General features: G+C 43.5%; 2 protein-coding genes across 10 annotated transcripts in view; one reads left to right on the top strand and one right to left on the bottom strand.

Annotated features, from left to right (window-relative positions):
* Positions 1-3,599: 3,599 nt before the first annotated feature.
* On the top strand, positions 3,600-12,204 carry HOMEZ (homeobox and leucine zipper encoding). Of its 7 annotated transcripts, none has more exons than XM_086322421.1 (4): positions 3,600-3,805; positions 4,738-4,844; positions 5,362-5,543; positions 9,103-11,793. In XM_086322421.1, the coding sequence occupies exon 4, from the start codon at positions 9,135-9,137 to the stop codon at positions 10,680-10,682; it is 1,548 nt and encodes a 515-aa protein (XP_086178547.1). In that variant the 5' UTR covers positions 3,600-3,805; positions 4,738-4,844; positions 5,362-5,543; positions 9,103-9,134; the 3' UTR covers positions 10,683-11,793. The 7 variants fall into 7 exon arrangements, with proteins under 7 accessions (XP_086178547.1, XP_086178546.1, XP_086178545.1 ...); XM_086322420.1 differs by lacking the exon at positions 4,738-4,844 and adding an exon at positions 4,100-4,407; XM_086322419.1 differs by lacking the exon at positions 4,738-4,844.
* The window catches only part of RNF212B (ring finger protein 212B), a 30,996-nt gene continuing 24,082 nt past the window's right edge, over positions 11,842-18,755 (bottom strand). For all 3 annotated transcript variants that reach the window (XR_015135175.1, XM_086322434.1, XM_086322435.1), the window contains 4 exons: positions 15,913-15,952; positions 15,513-15,613; positions 14,751-14,812; positions 11,842-12,895 (listed from right to left, as the gene is read on the bottom strand). Coding sequence is in view for 2 of the 3 variants with exons in the window: in XM_086322434.1 (XP_086178560.1) it covers positions 12,830-12,895; positions 14,751-14,812; positions 15,513-15,613; positions 15,913-15,952 (269 nt within the window). In the remaining variant the exon portion in view is untranslated. The remainder of the gene's footprint in view (positions 12,896-14,750; positions 14,813-15,512; positions 15,614-15,912; positions 15,953-18,755) is intronic.

Below are 18,755 nucleotides of genomic sequence, written 5' to 3'. Positions count from 1 at the left end.
ATTGGTCAGCCCTCCCCTCCAGTGTTTCTCAGGACAGAGCACAAAACATTAGAGCAGGGTTTCCCTAAATGGGGCAGAAACTCACCATATCCATTTCATTCCCAGGGATAGATCCAAGTTTTTGGTTGTCTGAAGCACACAACTTATGGACCCTTTTTTCAAGAAAAATAAAATACATGAGGCACAAGAGTGAATATATTTCAGGATGAGAAAAAATATAAAAGTTATAATTTTTAAAAAACTGATAAAGATCACAAAATCAAGAAAAACAAAATTTAAAAGTTATCTATGTGGCAAACCTAAATATTTTCCCCTACAATTTTGTTTTTGGCTGCACACTCTTTGATATCCAGTCTTTCAATATGATTACATATAATTTTTGCATGAAGAGGTAATTCCATCACCATGATCACTTAAAAAAATTTTTTTTGGATCATTTAAAAAAATTTCACCTTCACACCTTGTAAGTGAACAATTATGTTCACATAATTGGGAGGGGAGGATTTTTGTCAAACTTGGGAAAACCCTACCAAATTTCTTTAGTATATGTGGTGTAAGATTTTGGAGCATTTTCAAATTTTGTAATAATGAATAACATAACTGAATTGTTGACATTAGTAGTATTCCTGGAGGCTGTATATTAGTTTGTTAGAGCTGCCATAACAAAATACTTAGACTGGGTCGCTTATAATATGGAAATTTTCTCACGGTTTTGAGGCTAGAAGCCTGAGATCCAGACGTTGGCAGGGTTGATTCCATTCTGAGGTTCCTCTCTCTTGGCTTGTGGAGAGCCATCTTCTCCCTATGTCTTCATATGGTCTGTCCTACCTGCATGTCTACATCCAAATTCCGTCTTCTTATAAGGATAGCAGTTATACTGAATTGACTTACCCTAAAGACCTTATTTTAATTACCTCTGAATAGACCTTATTTCCAAATATGGTTACATTCTGAGGTACTGGGAGTTAGGACTTTGACAGGAATTTTAGGGGGACACAGTTCAGCCTGTAACATTATAAATACTATTAACCGTTCAAAGAAGTAACTGCAAATGACAGATGTGTGACTCCTAAACCCAAACTAAATGTATTCCCAACTCAACTTCATTAGTCAATCCCAAAATGCCCATGGCCTCTTCACTGCCACTGGACAAAAAGAGAAGGGTGATAGAGGGGAAGTCAGAAAGAGACATCGATCTTGACCAATTGCAGTTTGAATTTTTTTTTTTTAATTCTACAAAAACATATTAACACATTGCTGAGACTCTTCCAGTGCTTTGGAAGAGATCTGTGCAAGAGAGGACTCTTAACTTCCTCCAGCTTCCTTAGCTATTGGGTAATTGTGTATCTGGTCAGTCCTGCTAATGTTACTGAGCCATGCAAAGCGGGAGGGAGTTTTCACTAAAGATTGAGGATGACGTGGTAGGTCCACATTCTTCAGCACTAGTTCCTGGAACTGCTTCGATGATCACTGACTTGCTAACTTCCTTCTCTGATAATGTCAAGTCTGGACCTCTTCCTCTCTTCCACTCCCCTACTCCAGTCCACTCCATCATCTTCTTACATGTAAGGGTGAAACCAACATAAAAGAGGGAGTCTTCAGCCTGCTTTCCAGAACCAGGGCACAGGAATTTCTTTCCTTGGATGATTCTTCTCTTAAATCTTGGCTCTTTGACTCTTCTGCATACCCCTGACTTGGAAGTGTGTATCCTTCTGAGGCAAATGTGACTGAGTAGTCTACATTTCATAATTCCCAGCCCATGATCTGTGATGCCCAGAAGGACTGACTTAACCCCCCAGGAGCAGCCACTAAATTTTCACAGTTCCTGCCTGGCTTTCTAGCCAAACAAACTGAGTTCTTCCCACTCAATATCCAGCCTCATTGTTTGGATTAAAAGAATGAGCCCTCCATTGACAGCTGAGGGTTGTCACTGCCTAAAATGTTTCGCTTTTCCCTTTCTTCCTTACATACAAACCATTGGGGTTATTATAATAAGTCTTGAGTTTGGAGGTTTGTATATAGCACCGGCCTTGGCTTAAATCCTAAGTGATCAAAAGTTTCTAACTGTAAAGCTGAGAAGATTATTTCTGTTGCTTACTCCTATCATGCTTTTAAGGGATACTAGTTTGAAGGGCATGGCTCTTAGGACTTGGGATTGTTACCAAATGTACTGAGAGAAGGGAGGAAGGGGCAGATGCAGAGTCAACAGAAAAAGCTGAATTAGAGATACATTTCTCATGCTTGGCAACCTTTAAAGAGCTCTAGACCTTAGTGTGGAGCAATGAAGAATCAGAAGTATCAGTTATGATGGTTGACTTTTTACAGGGTATATGGGGAGTGGCGAGATATGTGGAATACAGGGCACCATTCTGAAACTGTTTTATAAATTATTTTAAGTATATAAGCTGCTGCTGCTAAGTCACTTCAGTCGTGTCTGACTCTGTGCGACCGACCCCATAGACGGAAGCCCACCAGGCTCCCCCGTCCCTGGGATTCTCCAGGCAAGAACACTGGAGTGGGTTGCCATTTCCTTCTCCAATGCATGAAAGTGAAAAGTGAAAGTGAAGTCGCTCAGTCGTGTCTGACCCTCAGCGACCCCATGGACTGCAGCCTTCCAGGCTCCTCCGTCCATGGGATTTTCCAGGCAAGAGTACTGGAGTGGGGTGCCATTGCCTTCTCCGAGTATATAAGCTATTGTGACCTAAATAAACAAGAGAAGACTATCATGAGAACAGAAGAGTCACTTCAGAAAGTATTGTTCCCAAGTTTTGGTCAGAAGACAGAATCCTAACTATACAAACTTTTGGCCCAGAATTTTGCAGTGTGTGCAATACTAAGTCGTTAGAAAGCCCGTTTTATTATAATCCCTTTCTTGACAGCAAAATCAAGGCCCCCCAACATGAGGCACAACTCCAGGTAGTCTTTACTAGGAGGGCCTGGGGGGGCGGGGGCTGGCAAGAGCTAATGAGGTGACCCCCTCTAGAACTTCATCTTTGAGAACACCTGTCTGGTGACAACTGGACCCGGGAAGCGGCGGAAGGTGCCAGGCTGCTAGGATCATTTTTCTGGGTGGCCAAGACACTTGATCCATCTCGAGAACAAGTTAACGGTTGCTCTAGGTGCTTCGTTTACAGTTGACGCTGCTGACGGAGGTTTGACCCTAGGTTGGGAACGCTTGTCTCCTATACGAAACTGGCAAAGGGATACTGAAAACGTCTTCCTTCCGGAGGAAACAAATGGGGAGTAGTTGTAGGCGGTTTGGACAGTTCAGCAAACTGCTTTGAATTTCTTGGGGAATTCCAGGAGGAACATTGCCCAGCGTACCCCCGAAGATCCGGCGCCCACAAGGCGAGGGTAGGAGGGGGTACTGTTCACGGCATCCTAGCCCGGGGGGACATCTTCCCTGCCCCACGTAGCCAATAGGCATCCCAGCTGAGGCCCATGCAGCCAATAGCCGATTTCAACCAAGACCCACTCAGCCAATGGCCGGCCCAGCCCGTTCCGCGAGGGCCCGCCTGCCTGCTCCCACCAATCAGAACTCGGGCCACCTTGGCACCACCCCTGGAGCCCACCCCACCCATCCGCCCCGCCTCCAACTCGCTGGAGCAGGGCTGGGCTAGACGGGCGCGCTCTCGGGGGCGGGGAGGGGGGGCAGTCCCGGTCCTGGCCTTCCGCGCGGGTGGGCTCGGAGCAGGCCGCGCTGGGCAGCAACCCCACTCTCACCCCGGAGGCCCCCTGCCCTTTCTCCCCCTTTCCCCCCGGCCCATGGTGCGAGGCTGGGAGCCGCCGCCCGGGCTGGACTGCGGTGAGTGATCCCCAGCCCTTTCGACTTCCCCTTCCAGTCCCTGTACGATCTCCGACCTCCGGAGCCCCATCTCCGCGCTGGGGGGAGGAGGAGAATTCTAGGTTCGAAGTGGTCCGGTTCTCTCTCCTTTCTCCTCAGGACTTTTCGGTTCCCTGTTTTAACTGGGGGAGGGTGAGTGGGTGTATAGGAGGGGAAGGCCGGGTTGGGACGCCCTTGGCGAAGAGAGGGTTGAGATTTGCCTGCTCCCTGGGGCTCATCGCCCCAAGTGCAGCAACTTTTTGTTCTCTGACCCAGTTTGGAGCCTTCTAGACTGCCTGCGAAATGGAGGATAGGAGAAACGTTTCCTTCCCAGGCCTCCCCTCCTCCCCTCCATGACTGCCTCCTGGCGACTTCAACACACGTACAGAAACCTGGCCTTATTCCTGGGGAGCATGGCCTTTGGGAATGAAAGGTTTGAGAGAAACTGCCCCTTCTGACCTCTACCCAGCCATACTCAGAAAACCAACCAGAAAAGTAAGAACCTGAGTCCTCAAAGGTTCCTGGTGTTGCCTCCTAATCAGAGACTTCTAAACTGAAAGAAGACTCAAGCTGAGACCTATTTGGTAATGTGGACCCAGATGATATATTTTGTATGAACCCTCTTCTCACCATACATTTGAAGGGCTTTTTATGCTGAGGATAGGTAGATGGCAGTAATTGAAAGTAAGCCAGTTAAAGTTGGGAATTTTTTAAATGATGCATACATATCCTAAGCGTTGTCATTAAAAGTACATTCATCTCACCAATTTCTTGGGTAAGTGTCCCAGCGTTTTCTTTGTGTTTGCTGATTGGCAGTCCCAATTGTCTTTCTAATATCAACTACATAAGCAAATCTCTAATCTGGCTACACCCTGAGAACTTAAAATAAACTACCTTCATCTGCCCCAATCCAGGCTAAGTAAATCAGAACGAGGTGGATGCCGCGGGTTAAGTTTCCCCGGGTAATTTTTCTAATAAGCCGTCAGACTGGAGCCACTGCATCATCATCTGTGATTTCCAGGTTTGGTTTCTTTAAAGTGGAGTCTGAATTTAAACACTTTTGAAGCAATATGAATGCAGAATACTTCTGAGATTTTTAAGTCTCCTAGCCCTCAGTCTTTTACAGTTTTCTTGCCTACTCCCAACTCAACAATTTTTTTAAAATGTGCATTTCTTTGTATTATGTCTTTCAAAGCATCTGACTTTTTTTTTTCAGAAACAATTCTTAATGCACTAATTTTCATAGGTTTATAGGATGTTTAATTATATAGAGACAAACAAGGGGCATAAGCAGGTTTGGAATCACACACAACTGGCCTCAGCACATAGGGCAGCTGAAGGAAGCAGATGACTTTGCCATGCTAGAGAATAGACTACCAGCCTCTAGTGTCCAGTGCACTGTGGGTACTGATTATGTAATCCAGCGGGGGTCAGTTAAACCAAGCTCCTGGACCAATTGAACATCTTTCGCTTCTACTCTGTCCAGCTAATGGCACTAGTACCTAGTCCCTTCTAAACTAATTTACATTCTCTTTCAGGCTTCCAGCCACTCCTTCCATTCATTCATAAACTGTTTTCTTAAAGCACTTACGACCATTGCCTTTATTAAGTTCGGAGGACACAGGACAGAATTTCTAACAGGGGCTTCTGGACAATCAGCGAACCCCCTGAGATTATAATTTATAATCTGTAAATTTGAATGTTTGGGGCGGGGTGCGAGGTAAGTCATAACTTTCTGAAAACCTTTAACTTCTTATTTTCAAAGAGAGTCATGATCCACAAAGTGACAAGCACATGAATTGAGTATCACTAAATGTCCTTTAAGGCCCTGAAAACACATTTCATTCAGGAACATTCTTCAGTTCTCTGAATAAAGACTTAGAGAACTTAGCAGGCTCACATCTGGTCTTCACTTGAACTGTCACCTGTTTTAACCTTAAGCCTAGGCTCAAGATTTTTGTTTTTGGCCACACCATACCGCATATTTGATCTTACGTCTCCTGACCAGGGGATCACACTCATGCCCCTTGCAGTGGAAGTGTGGAGTCCTACCCAGTGGACCACCAGTAAATTCCTAGCCAAGGCTCAAGTTCTGAAGATCTCTTTTTCCTAGCCTTGTGTGAACACCTACACTGCAAGTTTAAGGCAGCCCATTAATACTTTTCTGCCTTTTGTCCAGGGGTATGGAAAGCCCAAAGGGAAATAAGGGTGTTACCCTGACTCTGTACTTTTTATTGGTGACTTTAAGTAGCAGTAAGACATATCTGGCATGGTTACAGATTTAGTAAATTCAGAATTGATAGTACCACCATCACTGACAACTCTACCCAGAGGAGTCCTTATTTCTCCAGCTCTGATTTCTTTCTTTTTCTACTTTCTCCAAATGAGGTACAAGGACACAAGATGCTATAGTGTCTTCACTGTGCTTTTGATTACTGTAGGATCTACTCTCCTTGTTATAGTTCTCAAGAGCTATTTCCTGGTTCTAGTTTCCTCCTATATCAAAGCCAGATTCTTCCAGGGAGGTACCAGCTCTACTGCTGTGTCCTAATTTTAAGGCACCATTCTGTATCAAAAAGTCTTTTCACAACTTGTGTTTTGTGTTATTGAAGAAATGTGGATATATGCAGTATACCAAATATGACCTTTGCAGTACTGTTATACTGAACTATCAAGCCATGAGAATCTTAAGGATAGCAGACCACATGAATGAAAGCAACCTGTTTCCTTATTGGCTTATAGCTGCACCTGCCTTATTCCCTGTCTAGCAGTCTTCATCCTCACGCTGGACTGCTTTATTCCTTGTGCTACCTTTTCCTCACATCTAAACTGTTGCCATGACCTTAGAAAAATAGGGCACAAATAAGGTTGAGTGGGTGTCGAGCACTGGATCATCAAGTATTCTCCAGCTTAGATGTGGTGGTGTTCCTGGTGGGCCACAACTTCCAAATGGTGGTTTTAAGTACCTAGCCGTGCAGGCACTTCCTCACAGCCACTCAGCTGTGTCTTGAGATGAACCTGTTGGGTAGCAGCAATCAAAATTCACCTGGCAGCAATCAAAAAGGATTTATATCTAAATTATAGATTCAGTTCTAAAGCAGTCATTTTGATACTTTTTTTTAAAAGCAGCAAAATCCTTTCTGGAATTATATCCAACTCCCCAAATATAAAAAGTAAAAAATCAGATACCTTGGTTTCCCCCACTCCTCATTAGAATTAGGACTCTGCAATAACAGATTGGCTACAGTAATTTAAAATATTCCATCTTTGCCTCATTCCCCTGTTGTCTAGGAGGAGCATTACCTTATATCAGAGTCATCCCATGATGCTGAAGCAATGATAAAAACTCTAATTTATTGAGCCTTTAGTATAGGGATAATGTCAGTTGCATTTTTTTAGTCATAACCTTGCAAGGTAGATGCTGTTATGACCTTTTAATCTGATGGGAAACTAAGGCTTAGGCAAGCATTCTCGGGAGTGGCGAAGCTGTGATTCATCCCAGATCTGTCTCACCCTAGACCTCTACCTCTAACAGCTCTAGGCCCCGCCTGTACGACACCTAGCACACAGTAGGTGCTCTGTAAAAACATATGTAACTTTACATACGCTCAACATTATCTTCAGTTTTTACACATGAGGAAACTGAGGGACCTGTAAGTTCAGACAGAACTGGGATTCAAACTTCCTATGTAATGCTGGCTTTAATCACATTCGTATCCACTATGCCATGCTGCCTCCACTTACCCTCTGAAGGTTCTCAAACTGTATTGCATTCAAGGTCTGCATGGCCTTCAGTTTGTTAAGATTTTCTTGTTAAAAGGGAATGGTGACATGCATTAGAATGCTGCCGAATTTTTCTATTCATCATATAAAACTTCAGATATTACACTGCTCTATCTGTAACTTTTACATAGGCATGCTGTCCTCTCTGTAATGTATTAGAAGGACTATTTGTAAACTCAGATGGGAGTCCTCGAAAAGTAAAGGGTGACAGATAATGTTAGTCTCTAATGCCCACCTGGGGAGCATTTAACAGGGAGTTGAGTTAAAACTCGGTTACCAGGGAAGTCCCTGGTGGCCCAGTGGTTAGGACTCAGCACTTCCAATGCAGGGGGCATGGGTTCAATCCCTGGTTGAGGAACTAAGATCCCCACAAGCCATGTGGCAAAAAAAAAAAAAGGTCAAACTGGGGCCCAGAATTATTCTGGGAAAGAGCTTGGGCAGGTTTCCAGGAATGAAGCATAGTCAGAGGCTTTCTCTGCGGTCCCCACACCCATGTTGAGCCTGGGAGCCCTGGTGCCACTGGGTAGCTTGCAGGACCTGGCTACAGTTTATAATGAGCCTGCCCACTTGGTTCTAAGAAGAAAGCTGGACTGAAGAGATAAGAGCTGCAGGCCTCTGGCCCTGTGTGGAGGGGGCTATTAAGGTCTGAGGGAGCTCTCTAGGCTCCCTGGAGAGAGACTCAGCAGTTGGAAGAGACAAAGGCTGGGGAAGAGGGGAATAACCTTTGTTCTGTGGATGTCTTGGGGAAGGAAACATTCACCTCCCTCTACCCTCTCTGGACCAAAACCAAGGGGAACTCCGTACATCCCAGATCACTGACCCATCTCATCCTACTGAGACTTAGAAAAAAATTAAACTATCAATCACCTTCCCGCAACACTCCACCACCAAGAAGAAAAGGGAGCTGGGTAGAGGGACAGTGCTGTTCTACCTTCTCTACCTTCTAGATTCTCACACATTGTAGAGAATCTACATTCTCACACACGTTCTCACACATCCTAATCTTTCCACATTTTAGAGATAATCTAAATCTAGAGATAACTCAAGAAATAATCTGTTAGGAGATAAAGTGTTCTGAGATTACATACATCTCTGGTTTTCTAGGTGAGTCTTCATTCTGTCACTCTTGTTGCATGAACTTAGAGGGTGAAGTGAATTTGAATGGGAAAGATAAAGGCTCTAAGGATGTTTTCCTTTTTTTTAACCTCAGAAATCAGGTTATCATCTTGGTGACAACACTCACTAGTTTTGTGACTTGGAATAATTTAACTTCTCTGGACTTTGGTTATTTCATACCTAAAGGGGGAATTATAGCAGGCTCTGATGATTTATAAGGTTATGAAAATTAAATGAGAAATTGTTAAATACTTTAAAAGCAATCCAGTACAGTACACATAGAAAATTGTTTTTGGAGTCCAGCGTTTTGTTTGGTAGAAATTGAGCAATGGCCTGAAAGGGGAACCCCAGTGATCGAGCTGTTTCTCTTCTTATTACAGCTATCTCTGAAGGGCACAAATCAGAAAGCACCATGCCTCCTAATAAAGAGGCCAGCAGTCTTAATAGCTCCCCTGCGGGCCTCATCTGCCTCCCTCCAATCTCTGAGGAGCTACAGCTTGTGTGGACCCAAGCAGCCCAGACCAGTGAGCTGGACAGCAATGAACACTTGCTCCAAACCTTCAGCTACTTCCCCTATCCCAGTTTAGCAGACATTGCCCTTCTTTGCCTACGCTATGGGCTGCAGATGGAGAAAGTCAAGACTTGGTTCATGGCCCAGCGCCTTCGCTGTGGCATTAGCTGGTCATCTGAAGAAATTGAAGAGACTCGAGCCCGAGTAGTCTACCATCGGGACCAACTCCATTTCAAATCCCTTCTCTCTTTTACTCATCATGCAGGGCGGCCGCCAGAGGAAATGCCTCCTTCTCCTGTGCCACCTCCGGAACAAGTTGGTCTTGGAATAGTGCCCCTGACTCTTAGCGAGCCCACCCAGATGAAAGGATTGAAGGTAGAGCCTGAGGAGTCACTGAGTCACCAGAAAGCAAAGGAGCCCTTGATGGTACCTGGCAGTGGGGCATTTCCCCACCAATCACAATTTTGGCAGGATCATCAATGCAGTGGCCTCTCCAAGGAGCAGGCAGGCAGGTGTCCCGACCAGTCACACAGCCTAGCTACTGCTTCCTGGAACCACGCCACAGCTGTCCACCAGCCCCGTGCTCGGGATAAGCCTCAATCCATCTCATTACTTGCCAGTAGTTGTAAGAAGGAGTCAGCATCTAATGTGACTCCTCCTTCCTCTACCTCTTCCTCTTTCCAGGGACTGGCTAATGGAGCTCCTGCCACCTCTAAGCCCCTTCAGCCACTGGGCTGTGCCCCACAACCATTGTCACCCAATGAACAGGCACTACCCCCACAGCTGGAGCCAGCCTGGCCCCAGGGGCTAAGGCATAACTCAGCATCAGGTAGGGTTGGCCCTGCAGAGTATCTTTCCCCAGACATGCAACGCCAGCGAAAGACCAAGCGCAAAACCAAAGAGCAGTTGGCTATCCTCAAATCGTTTTTTCTACAGTGCCAATGGGCACGGCGAGAGGATTACCATAAATTAGAGCAGATCACTGGTTTACCTCGACCTGAGATTATTCAGTGGTTTGGTGACACACGCTATGCCTTGAAGCATGGGCAACTAAAGTGGTTTCGGGACAATGCAGTACCTGGTGCCCCTAGTTTCCAGGATCCAGCAGTTCCCACACCACCACCTTCAACCCGCTCCTTGAATGAATGGGCTGAGACACCGCCTCTGCCAAATCCCCCACCCCCACCGGATATACGACCCTTGGAGAGGTACTGGGCAACCCACCAACAGCTCCGGGAAAGTGATATCCCTCAACTGAGTCAGGCATCAAGGCTTAGCACCCAGCAGGTACTGGATTGGTTTGACTCTCGATTACCTGAGCCAGCTGAAGTGGTGGTCTGTCTAGATGAAGAGGAGGAAGAGGAGGAGGAGGAACTGCCAGAAGATGGTGAAGAGGAGGAGGAGGAGGACGACGACGATGATGACGATGATGTGATCATCCAGGACTGAGTGGGAGGCTGGGGGAGGGGAGGTCTGTTACTAAAAGACAAACCAACTGAGTAACTGTTTAAACAAAGAAACCACATTTTTTTTTTTAACTTACCTTGTGGCAAAAAACTGAAAAACTTTGTGTTCTTGAGGATGGGGGACAGGGATGTAGTAAGGGTAGACCAGGGAGGGTGACCATGGAGTACAGAACGAGGTGGGGATCGGATGGGCAGAAATCTAGGCCTCCAGTCTCAGTGAGGGGCTTGCTATGGGTCTGGGAAAAGGCTCTTGCTCTTTTCATATCCCTGTTCTTTCCCCTTACTGTTCTACAGAGAGGCTAGGCTTTGGCCCACAGCCATGGAGTTCTGTAAAGGAGGAGTAAAGTTTCTAATACGACTCCAGTCCCAGCATTTTCCCGGCATATAAGGCTGCCTTGCATCCCATTTCTCTCTGAGCACAAGTTCATGCATAATGCAGCTAAGAATGTCAGTTACGTCCCAGTCAATCACAAATACTTCCTCTCCTCATACCAGCTTGACTTTCTATGTTTTCCTGCTGCTTTTTGAATCTCACAGGGAGCAGAATGTTTTCATTTCTGATACTGGGACCACTATGCCTTGTACCTTTCCAAAAATCCCCATTCTGTTCACTGTTTGTCTCAGGGTAAATCTTCCCCCCGGAGCTTGTGAAAAAGTTTAATAATTGGGTGGAGAATAATTTAGACTGGATATTTATTGGAGGTGGGAATTAGGGGAGATGTCCTTTTAAAAAAGTAGAATTATAGATTACAGAGGGGTAGAGGAGAGGGAATGGTGTCTGCTGTTCGGGAGGACGGTGCAGATAGATTCCAGGTTTGGTTTTACAAACCTGACACTCCCTCCTGCCTAGTTTGACAGAAACTGATTTTTTAATCTTTTTGGTGTTGGTTTAATTTGTGTCCAGAAAAGAGACTTTACCCCCTGTTTATAATATCTGTCTTGGGGACAGAAGTCCTTGTTTTAGAGTGGTTTTGATCAGTTGGGGTCAGATATAAAGATATCAGTGGATTAACCATCTAGAAATAAAAGAGTGGAAGCCCCAAATTGCTAGACTAATAATAAAAAGGCCAAAAATAAAATTGTTTCTCTCTCCACTTTGCCATTTCTCTCCTTTAAAGATTAATGGAACCAAATTCATCCACTTTCTGATTTAGTATACTTTTTATTTTCAAAGCAGCAGGATATACTGAGGTAAAGTAAATGAACAAAACTTGAAATAGATCAGTACCTATTACTAGGTAGATTGCTTTCTGCACCTGCAACAGCGTAGGCTCTATCTCAGAAGAGGGGGAGTCTAGAAATGCCTTTAAAAATAAGCTCAGTTTCAGAAAGGGTAATGGGATCCTATTCAGCTACAAGGTCATTCCTAAGACCTAGTTTATCTCTAGCGGATGCTATCTTCAATTTTCCAATATTTTCACTTAAGGTATACCTGCTATGGCCCACCCATTTAATCCCTCATTTCTACCCCTTACTACCCAAAGAAGAATAAATGTTTGATCTCAGTGGTAGTGTTCTTTGCTTATCCCACCATTTGAGAGTTTATGACGTCAACAGAGTTACAGTAGCAATAAAAGGGCATCCTCTTTGTTTCATTATCTGTATACTTTAGTAGGGCTTCAAGCCTGTGTCTCCAACTGTTACCAAACAGAAAGAAAGGAAAATCAACATATTTAACAGTATCTAGGTACAGAGGAAACAATAGGGAAATAGAAAAATTATAATAGGCCAAGGAACAGAGTTATTGCTTGTTAACACTGACAATGGGAGAATATATACAAAGCTAAAAAGTAAAATCCAGAAATAAAACATGGTTAATAAGTATATCACCCCACACCACCCCAATGATGCCAAGAATTGTTTTTATAACCTTTGTTTCAAGTTTCAGGAAATAAGGGAGCTATCTGTATCCTGTGGGAGAGATAGTAAACATCTTCCTGAAGGTCTGACCTGATCACTTTCATAGGAAGTAATACAGCAGGTATAGGGTAAAGACTGAGAGAGAGAAAGTATACAATGAAACGGGGGTGTAGGCAGGGGTACATCTTCCAAGGGCATCACACCTAAGTGAGTATGAGATGCCTCTGTCCATACTTCAGCAGTATGCATAGGTGAGACCTTGAAGGTGGTCTATCTGGGAGTGTTCCATGCTTCTCTCCCTCTGGCTAATCCCATCTGCCTCTGTTGGTAGAGATTCTGCAGCACAGGACAGGAAGGCAGTTAAGGGCGTTTATAATAAAAAAGGGCAAGTAAGGCCCTTTTAACTCATTATATGATGTTTAGCATGACAGTAAACCATTGCTGTTGCTTCCCCATAGTTTTTTCCATGGCAAGAAAACTTATAAGATTTGATACATCCAGTGTGACAAAGGCTATGTCGCCACTTATGAAACTGGAATGTTTCAGTTGGTTTACGGTGATAAGGCAGAGTATTTCTAAAATCAAACTGGGGAAAGCTGGAACATGACTACCATACCCAGAGACCATTACCAGGGAGGCAGAATTATGTCTCTGGGTGAGTGGTACTTTCTTCAATAATTCTTAATACAAAAACAGTAATATAATGAATTCACATGTACCCATCACCCAACTTCAACAGTTAACTCATGGCAAATTTTCTTTGATTTCTGCTCCCTCACACTGCCCTGCTCCACTAGATGAAGCTAAAGCAAAACTAGGATAATCATTCAACTTTCTATCCATAAATATTTTAGTATGCATCTTCAAAAGATAGACATTTTTTTAAGACAGACTTTTAAAAAACAACCACAACAGCATCATGCCTACCAAAAAAACCCATTAAAAGCTCTTTAATCAAATGTCCACTAAATATTCAGTTTTCCTCAACTGTCTCATAAAATGGTTTTATACAGTGTACTCCAATCGAGATCCAACTGAAGAACATTTACTTGCAGATGGTTTATATGTCTCAAGTCTTTCTTTCACCTGTAGATTAATCCCTCCATTTACAAGGATCTTAGAGAGGCTTCCCTGGTGGGTCAGCAGTAAAGAATCTGCCTGCAAGGCAGGAGCCACAGGAGACGTGGGTTCAATCCCTGGGTCAGGAAGATACCCTGGAGGAGGGCATGGCAACCCACTCCAGTATTCCTGCTTTGGGAATCTGATGGACAGAGGAACCTGGCAGGCTCTCAGTCTGTAGGGTCGTAAAGAATCCAACACAACTGAAGCTACTTAGCATGCACACACACAGAGGGATGTTATTTCCCCCAGTGTTGCCTTTTAAGGCTTAGACCCTAATTTCTTGCTGATGAAAATAAAGGGCATTTTGAAGTCTGAGAGCAAAATATTTACCTACCTTTAGTAGGTCACCAGGAGCTTGGTCTAAATATTCTCAAAAACCCAAGACTTAAAAGTAAACTTAGAGCTCCTTACAAACCGTTCTTCTTGTTCCCATGCCCTTTTCCTTTTGTTTTCTGGATCAGAATCATAGTTTCACAAATTTACAAAACATTATTCTAGTTCTCTCTGGAGAAATGAAAATGGCTTTCCCTAGTTCATTCAGTATCTCTATCCAAAAGATATATTCCACTGAAAATCTTTATCTGTGAAACTTTGGTGAATGTTATTTGTGTTAGCATACTTATTAGGTTCACCATGGCCAAGACCTCTCAGTTTAAAGCCTTGCAGTAAGGAATCCACCTGACAATGCTGGAGACAAAGGTTCGATCCCTGGGTCAGGAAGATCCCCTGGAGAAGGAAATGGCAACCCACTCCAGTGCTCTTACCTGGGAAATCCCAAGGACAGAGGAGCCTGGCAGTCTACAGTTCATGGGGTCGCAAAGAGCCAAACATGACTTAGCGACTAAACAACAACTGTGTGACCTAATTTTTAAACCCCAAACCAGGAGGCTACTCTGACAGTAGAATAGAATCTTTGAAACTTAAGACCACTCTGAAAAATTACCACACTTGAAATCTACCTCCCTCTTCACTGGTTACATTTTATGACCTTAACAAGACACCAGAATGAGGCGTTTAGTGTGCAGGCCTAACTGAGGTTTTCATGTGCGGACAAGTTAGACTGGCTCACCTGTAGGACTGGTAGCTGGAAACTAGGAAGGCTCTCCAGTGTGGTTCTGTTCTGCCTCTGACCTTAAGGATGGAATGGGATGATGAAAGATAACTTCCTGGGGTATTTCCTCAGTATTGTTATTGATGGATCAGGTTAAATAAGTGGTTCTTAATCTGTAGTACACTACTCAGGAGAGAAAAGGCTGTTAGCTAAGTAACTCAAGAGGTGAGTTATAATGCCCATTATTTTCCTTTGAGGATGGGGTATTGACATGGAGGTCTGAGATTTGAATTTAACTATGAATAGAAAGACGTAAAGACAATATCAAGATTTTGGTGAGCTATGGAAGGTGACAGACCCTTATCGCAAGGACTGGTAGCAAAAGTATCTTGGAAAACATGAGAAAAAAGATGCTGGTTTATCATTTTCACTGAGCACTAGCTCCCAGCAGTGTTCCAACATAGGGATCTCAAAAGCAACAGAAAAAAAAAAAAAGCCAGTTTAATATTACAGGCAAATCTTCTGGTTAAATATTATAGCAGACTGGTATAAGGGATAAGATGAGTGAAAATTAGGCACAATCCAAAGCCTGCCTTCACAATCCAAAGTGAAGGAAATGGTCTTAAAGAAAATTAAGGAGTACAACTTGAGACAATGCTTTTCCAGGGTCTAGAATAGCATGTAAAAAAATCTCAACTTCTTTTCACCTTGAAATCGTCATTTTAGTATATATGTCAATAGTTGAAGCATCACTTCTTTAGGAATGTTAAATTAACTTACCTGAATTATTAGGGGTGAAGACTCTTGTGTGACCTGAATCCCCACTATTTAGAGACGGTCTGAAAGCAAAGACCCCCTGTCCAGAGGAGGCAGATGAAGCTCTAAAGAGGGGAAACAAGAGCATCAACAGAAAAAAGGAAAAGTTAAAGTAAAAGGCATGTGTAAAGGAAGAGCCTACACATTTAAGCCATAGAGGAAATAAATCCCCTGCTTGCAACTGAGAATACAAGTAAATAATTTAGATGTGTATTAGACACAGTACTATTCAATCTTCTCTTTTGTTTACAAGGTAGATTATAAATTTCAGTATTACAGGTCAGTGGAGATAATAACTCCAGAGCTGCCGGCAGAATGTCAGTGGGAACAGATCTCAAGTGAAAGGAAACACACTGTTACTTACCTATAAGATAGGCTGTGAGTAGAAGCTGGTGAAGGCGTTACTGGAAAGCATAAAAACGAGTCTGTGAGATAATCCATGAACTGAGAAGAGATACAGATATTCTGGGGCCCAGGGCAAAGGAACTAGGGATCAAAGATTTTCAGCATGTATGTTTGGCTTTGAGGCTAAAGGCAAGTGAAAAAGCCCACAGATCACCTAGCAGCAGATCACTATGAAACTGTCTTTTCCCTTTCATGAGTTTGTAGGCCAGGATCATGAGCACACTGCCCTGATGTGCTCCAATGTATCTGTGCTTTGATTTCCCCTCTAAGTTGAAGATTACCAGAAAGAATGTCTAAACACAATGTGTCGTTAAATTGGTGACATCAGTAAAAATGGCAGAGTAAGGACGTCCACAGGGTCTCTCCATAAAAGGAATGAGAAATCTGGCAAAAATTGTCAGAGTGGACTTTTTTCAGAATTCTGGAAATTAACAAGTGGTTTTTAACAATCTGGGTAAAGTTTATTCCAGAAAAATAACTGAATGTGAGTAAGAACAGTGAGCTTTGTGACATTTTAACTTGCCCTAGTCCCACTTTTCCCTGTCCAGCTCAGTGGAAGCATTGAAAACCAACAGTCTGGCCACCATCATAGGAGATGGAATGGGGTCAGAACTCTTTCAAAGCCTCATCCCAGAAAACTGTCATTACTTCACCTGTCTAGCAGTTCACTGGAAGACTTCACTTGCAAGGCTGCCTTTATTTGACCTGACTTGGTGCCAAACTGGCGTGCTGTAGTCCATGAGGTCGTAAAGAGTTTATGACTTAGCAACCGAACCGCAACAAAGTGCCAAACTCACCAGGACTTGGAGCTTAGAGTTCATCGAGCGGGAAAAGCCTTTTCCCCACGAGTGTTTGTTGCAAACAATTAGAGGCATTTGTTTAGGCTGCCTGAGTTGACTATCAATTAGAACAAATAAAAGGCTAATCAAAAAGCATCAAAAGAAAAGCTATGGGAATGAGTTATCTTCAGGGACTTTGAAAAGGAACAACAGGTTCTTGGGAATCAAGGCCATGTGCACAGGGCTATACGCATGCTCAGGAAAGACCTAAAAAGACCCTAAGCTGTCATCTTGGGCTTACGTAGAGGTCACACAAGCAGAAAGGGAAGGCTGTGGCACAGGAGTCAACTGCCTGAGTGTTGAAAGTGCACTTCAATATACAGTCCTTTAGCACACACTGAGAGATTCATTGGTATCAGGTGTTTAAAGAAATCTCTGTCCAATCATTAGCTGACCACTAAGTTAACTGAAAAGAGACTTCAGTGGCCACATATGACAAAGAAAACAGATTTTATAGAATTAGTTTTAGAAAGTCACTAAACAAACAATGACAAACAACAACAACAAACTTTGGGAGGGGAGGAAGTATCTGATTCTTAGGGTTGCCATGTTATATTACTTAGCTGTCTGCTGCTGCTGCTAGGTTGCTTCAGTCGTGTCCGACTCTGTGCGACTCCATAGACAGCAGCCCACTAGGCTCCCGCGTCCCTGGGATTCTCCAGGCAAGAACACTGGAGTGGGTTGCCATTTCCTTCTCCAATGCATTAAAGTGAAAAGTTTAAGTGAAGTCGCTCAGTCATGTCCGACTCTTAGCGACCCCATGGACTGCAGCCCACCAGGCTCCTCCATCCATGGGATTCTCCAGGCAAGAGTACTGGAGTGGGGTGCCATTGCCTTCTATTTAGCTGTCTAGGTTTCAACAATTATAAGGCATGAGAGAAACAAGAAAGTAGAACCTATATAAAGTAAAGGAAAAAAGCTGTAGAAACTGTCTTTGAGGAAGCCTAGATACATTAGGTGGAGAAGGCAACAGCAACCTACTCCAGTACTCTTGCCTAGGAAATCCCATGGACAGAGGAGCCTGGTAGGCTGCAGTCCATGGGGTTGCTAAGAGTCAGACACAACTGAGCGGCTTCATTTTCACTTTCATGGACTGAAGAAGGAAATGGCAACCCACTCCAGTGTGCCATCTATGGGGTCGCACAGAGTCGGACACGACTGAAGCAACTTAGCAGCAGCAGATACATTAGGAGGGCATGGCAATCCACTCCAGTATTCTTGCCTGGAGAATCCCATGGACAGAGGAGCTTGGTGGGCTACAGTCCATAGGGCTGCAAAGAGTTGGACACAACTGAAGTGACTTAGCACACACATGCATGCACACACAGATACATTAGACTTTTAAGAGAAAGCCTTTAAACCAACTATTTTAAACATATTCAAATAACTAAAGAAAACCATGTCTAGAGCACTAAATGAAAGTATGACAATGGTCTCACCAAATAGAGAATACTAAGTAAATATAAATTCTGGAATTAATAAGTTAACTAAAATGTAAACTGCACTACAGATATGAGCAGGCATAAGAAAGAATCAGCAAATTTGAAGATAAATCAATTGAGATTATCCAGTTTGAGGAAGAGAAATAAAAAGGAATGACAAATAATGAACAGAGCCTCAGAGAACTTGATGAAATACCATCAAGCATACCAGCACAAACAAATGGGAGTTCCAAAAGGAAAACAGAGAGGACAAGGGGCAGAGAGAATTATCTGAAGATATAAGGGCTGACAACTTCCCAAAATGATGAAAATATTAATCTATGCATCCAAGAAGCTCAATAAATCCCAAAGATGATAAATCAAAGAGATCCATACCTGGATGCATCATAAACTGTTGAAAGCTAAAGACAAAAAAAAAAAAAGAAGAAAGAGGAACCTTGAAAGCAGCAAAAGAGAAGCCATTTATCACATGCAAGGGATTCTCAATAAAACTGGCACTGATTTCTCTTCAGAAACCACGG

The sequence above is a fragment of the Bos grunniens genome, chromosome 10, assembly GCF_055505025.1.
Source record: "Bos grunniens cultivar Pamir isolate PY7600 chromosome 10, Bosgru_T2T1.0, whole genome shotgun sequence".
Classification (NCBI taxonomy): domain Eukaryota; kingdom Metazoa; phylum Chordata; class Mammalia; order Artiodactyla; family Bovidae; genus Bos; species Bos grunniens.
This window is presented reverse-complemented; position numbering and strand designations above follow the sequence as displayed.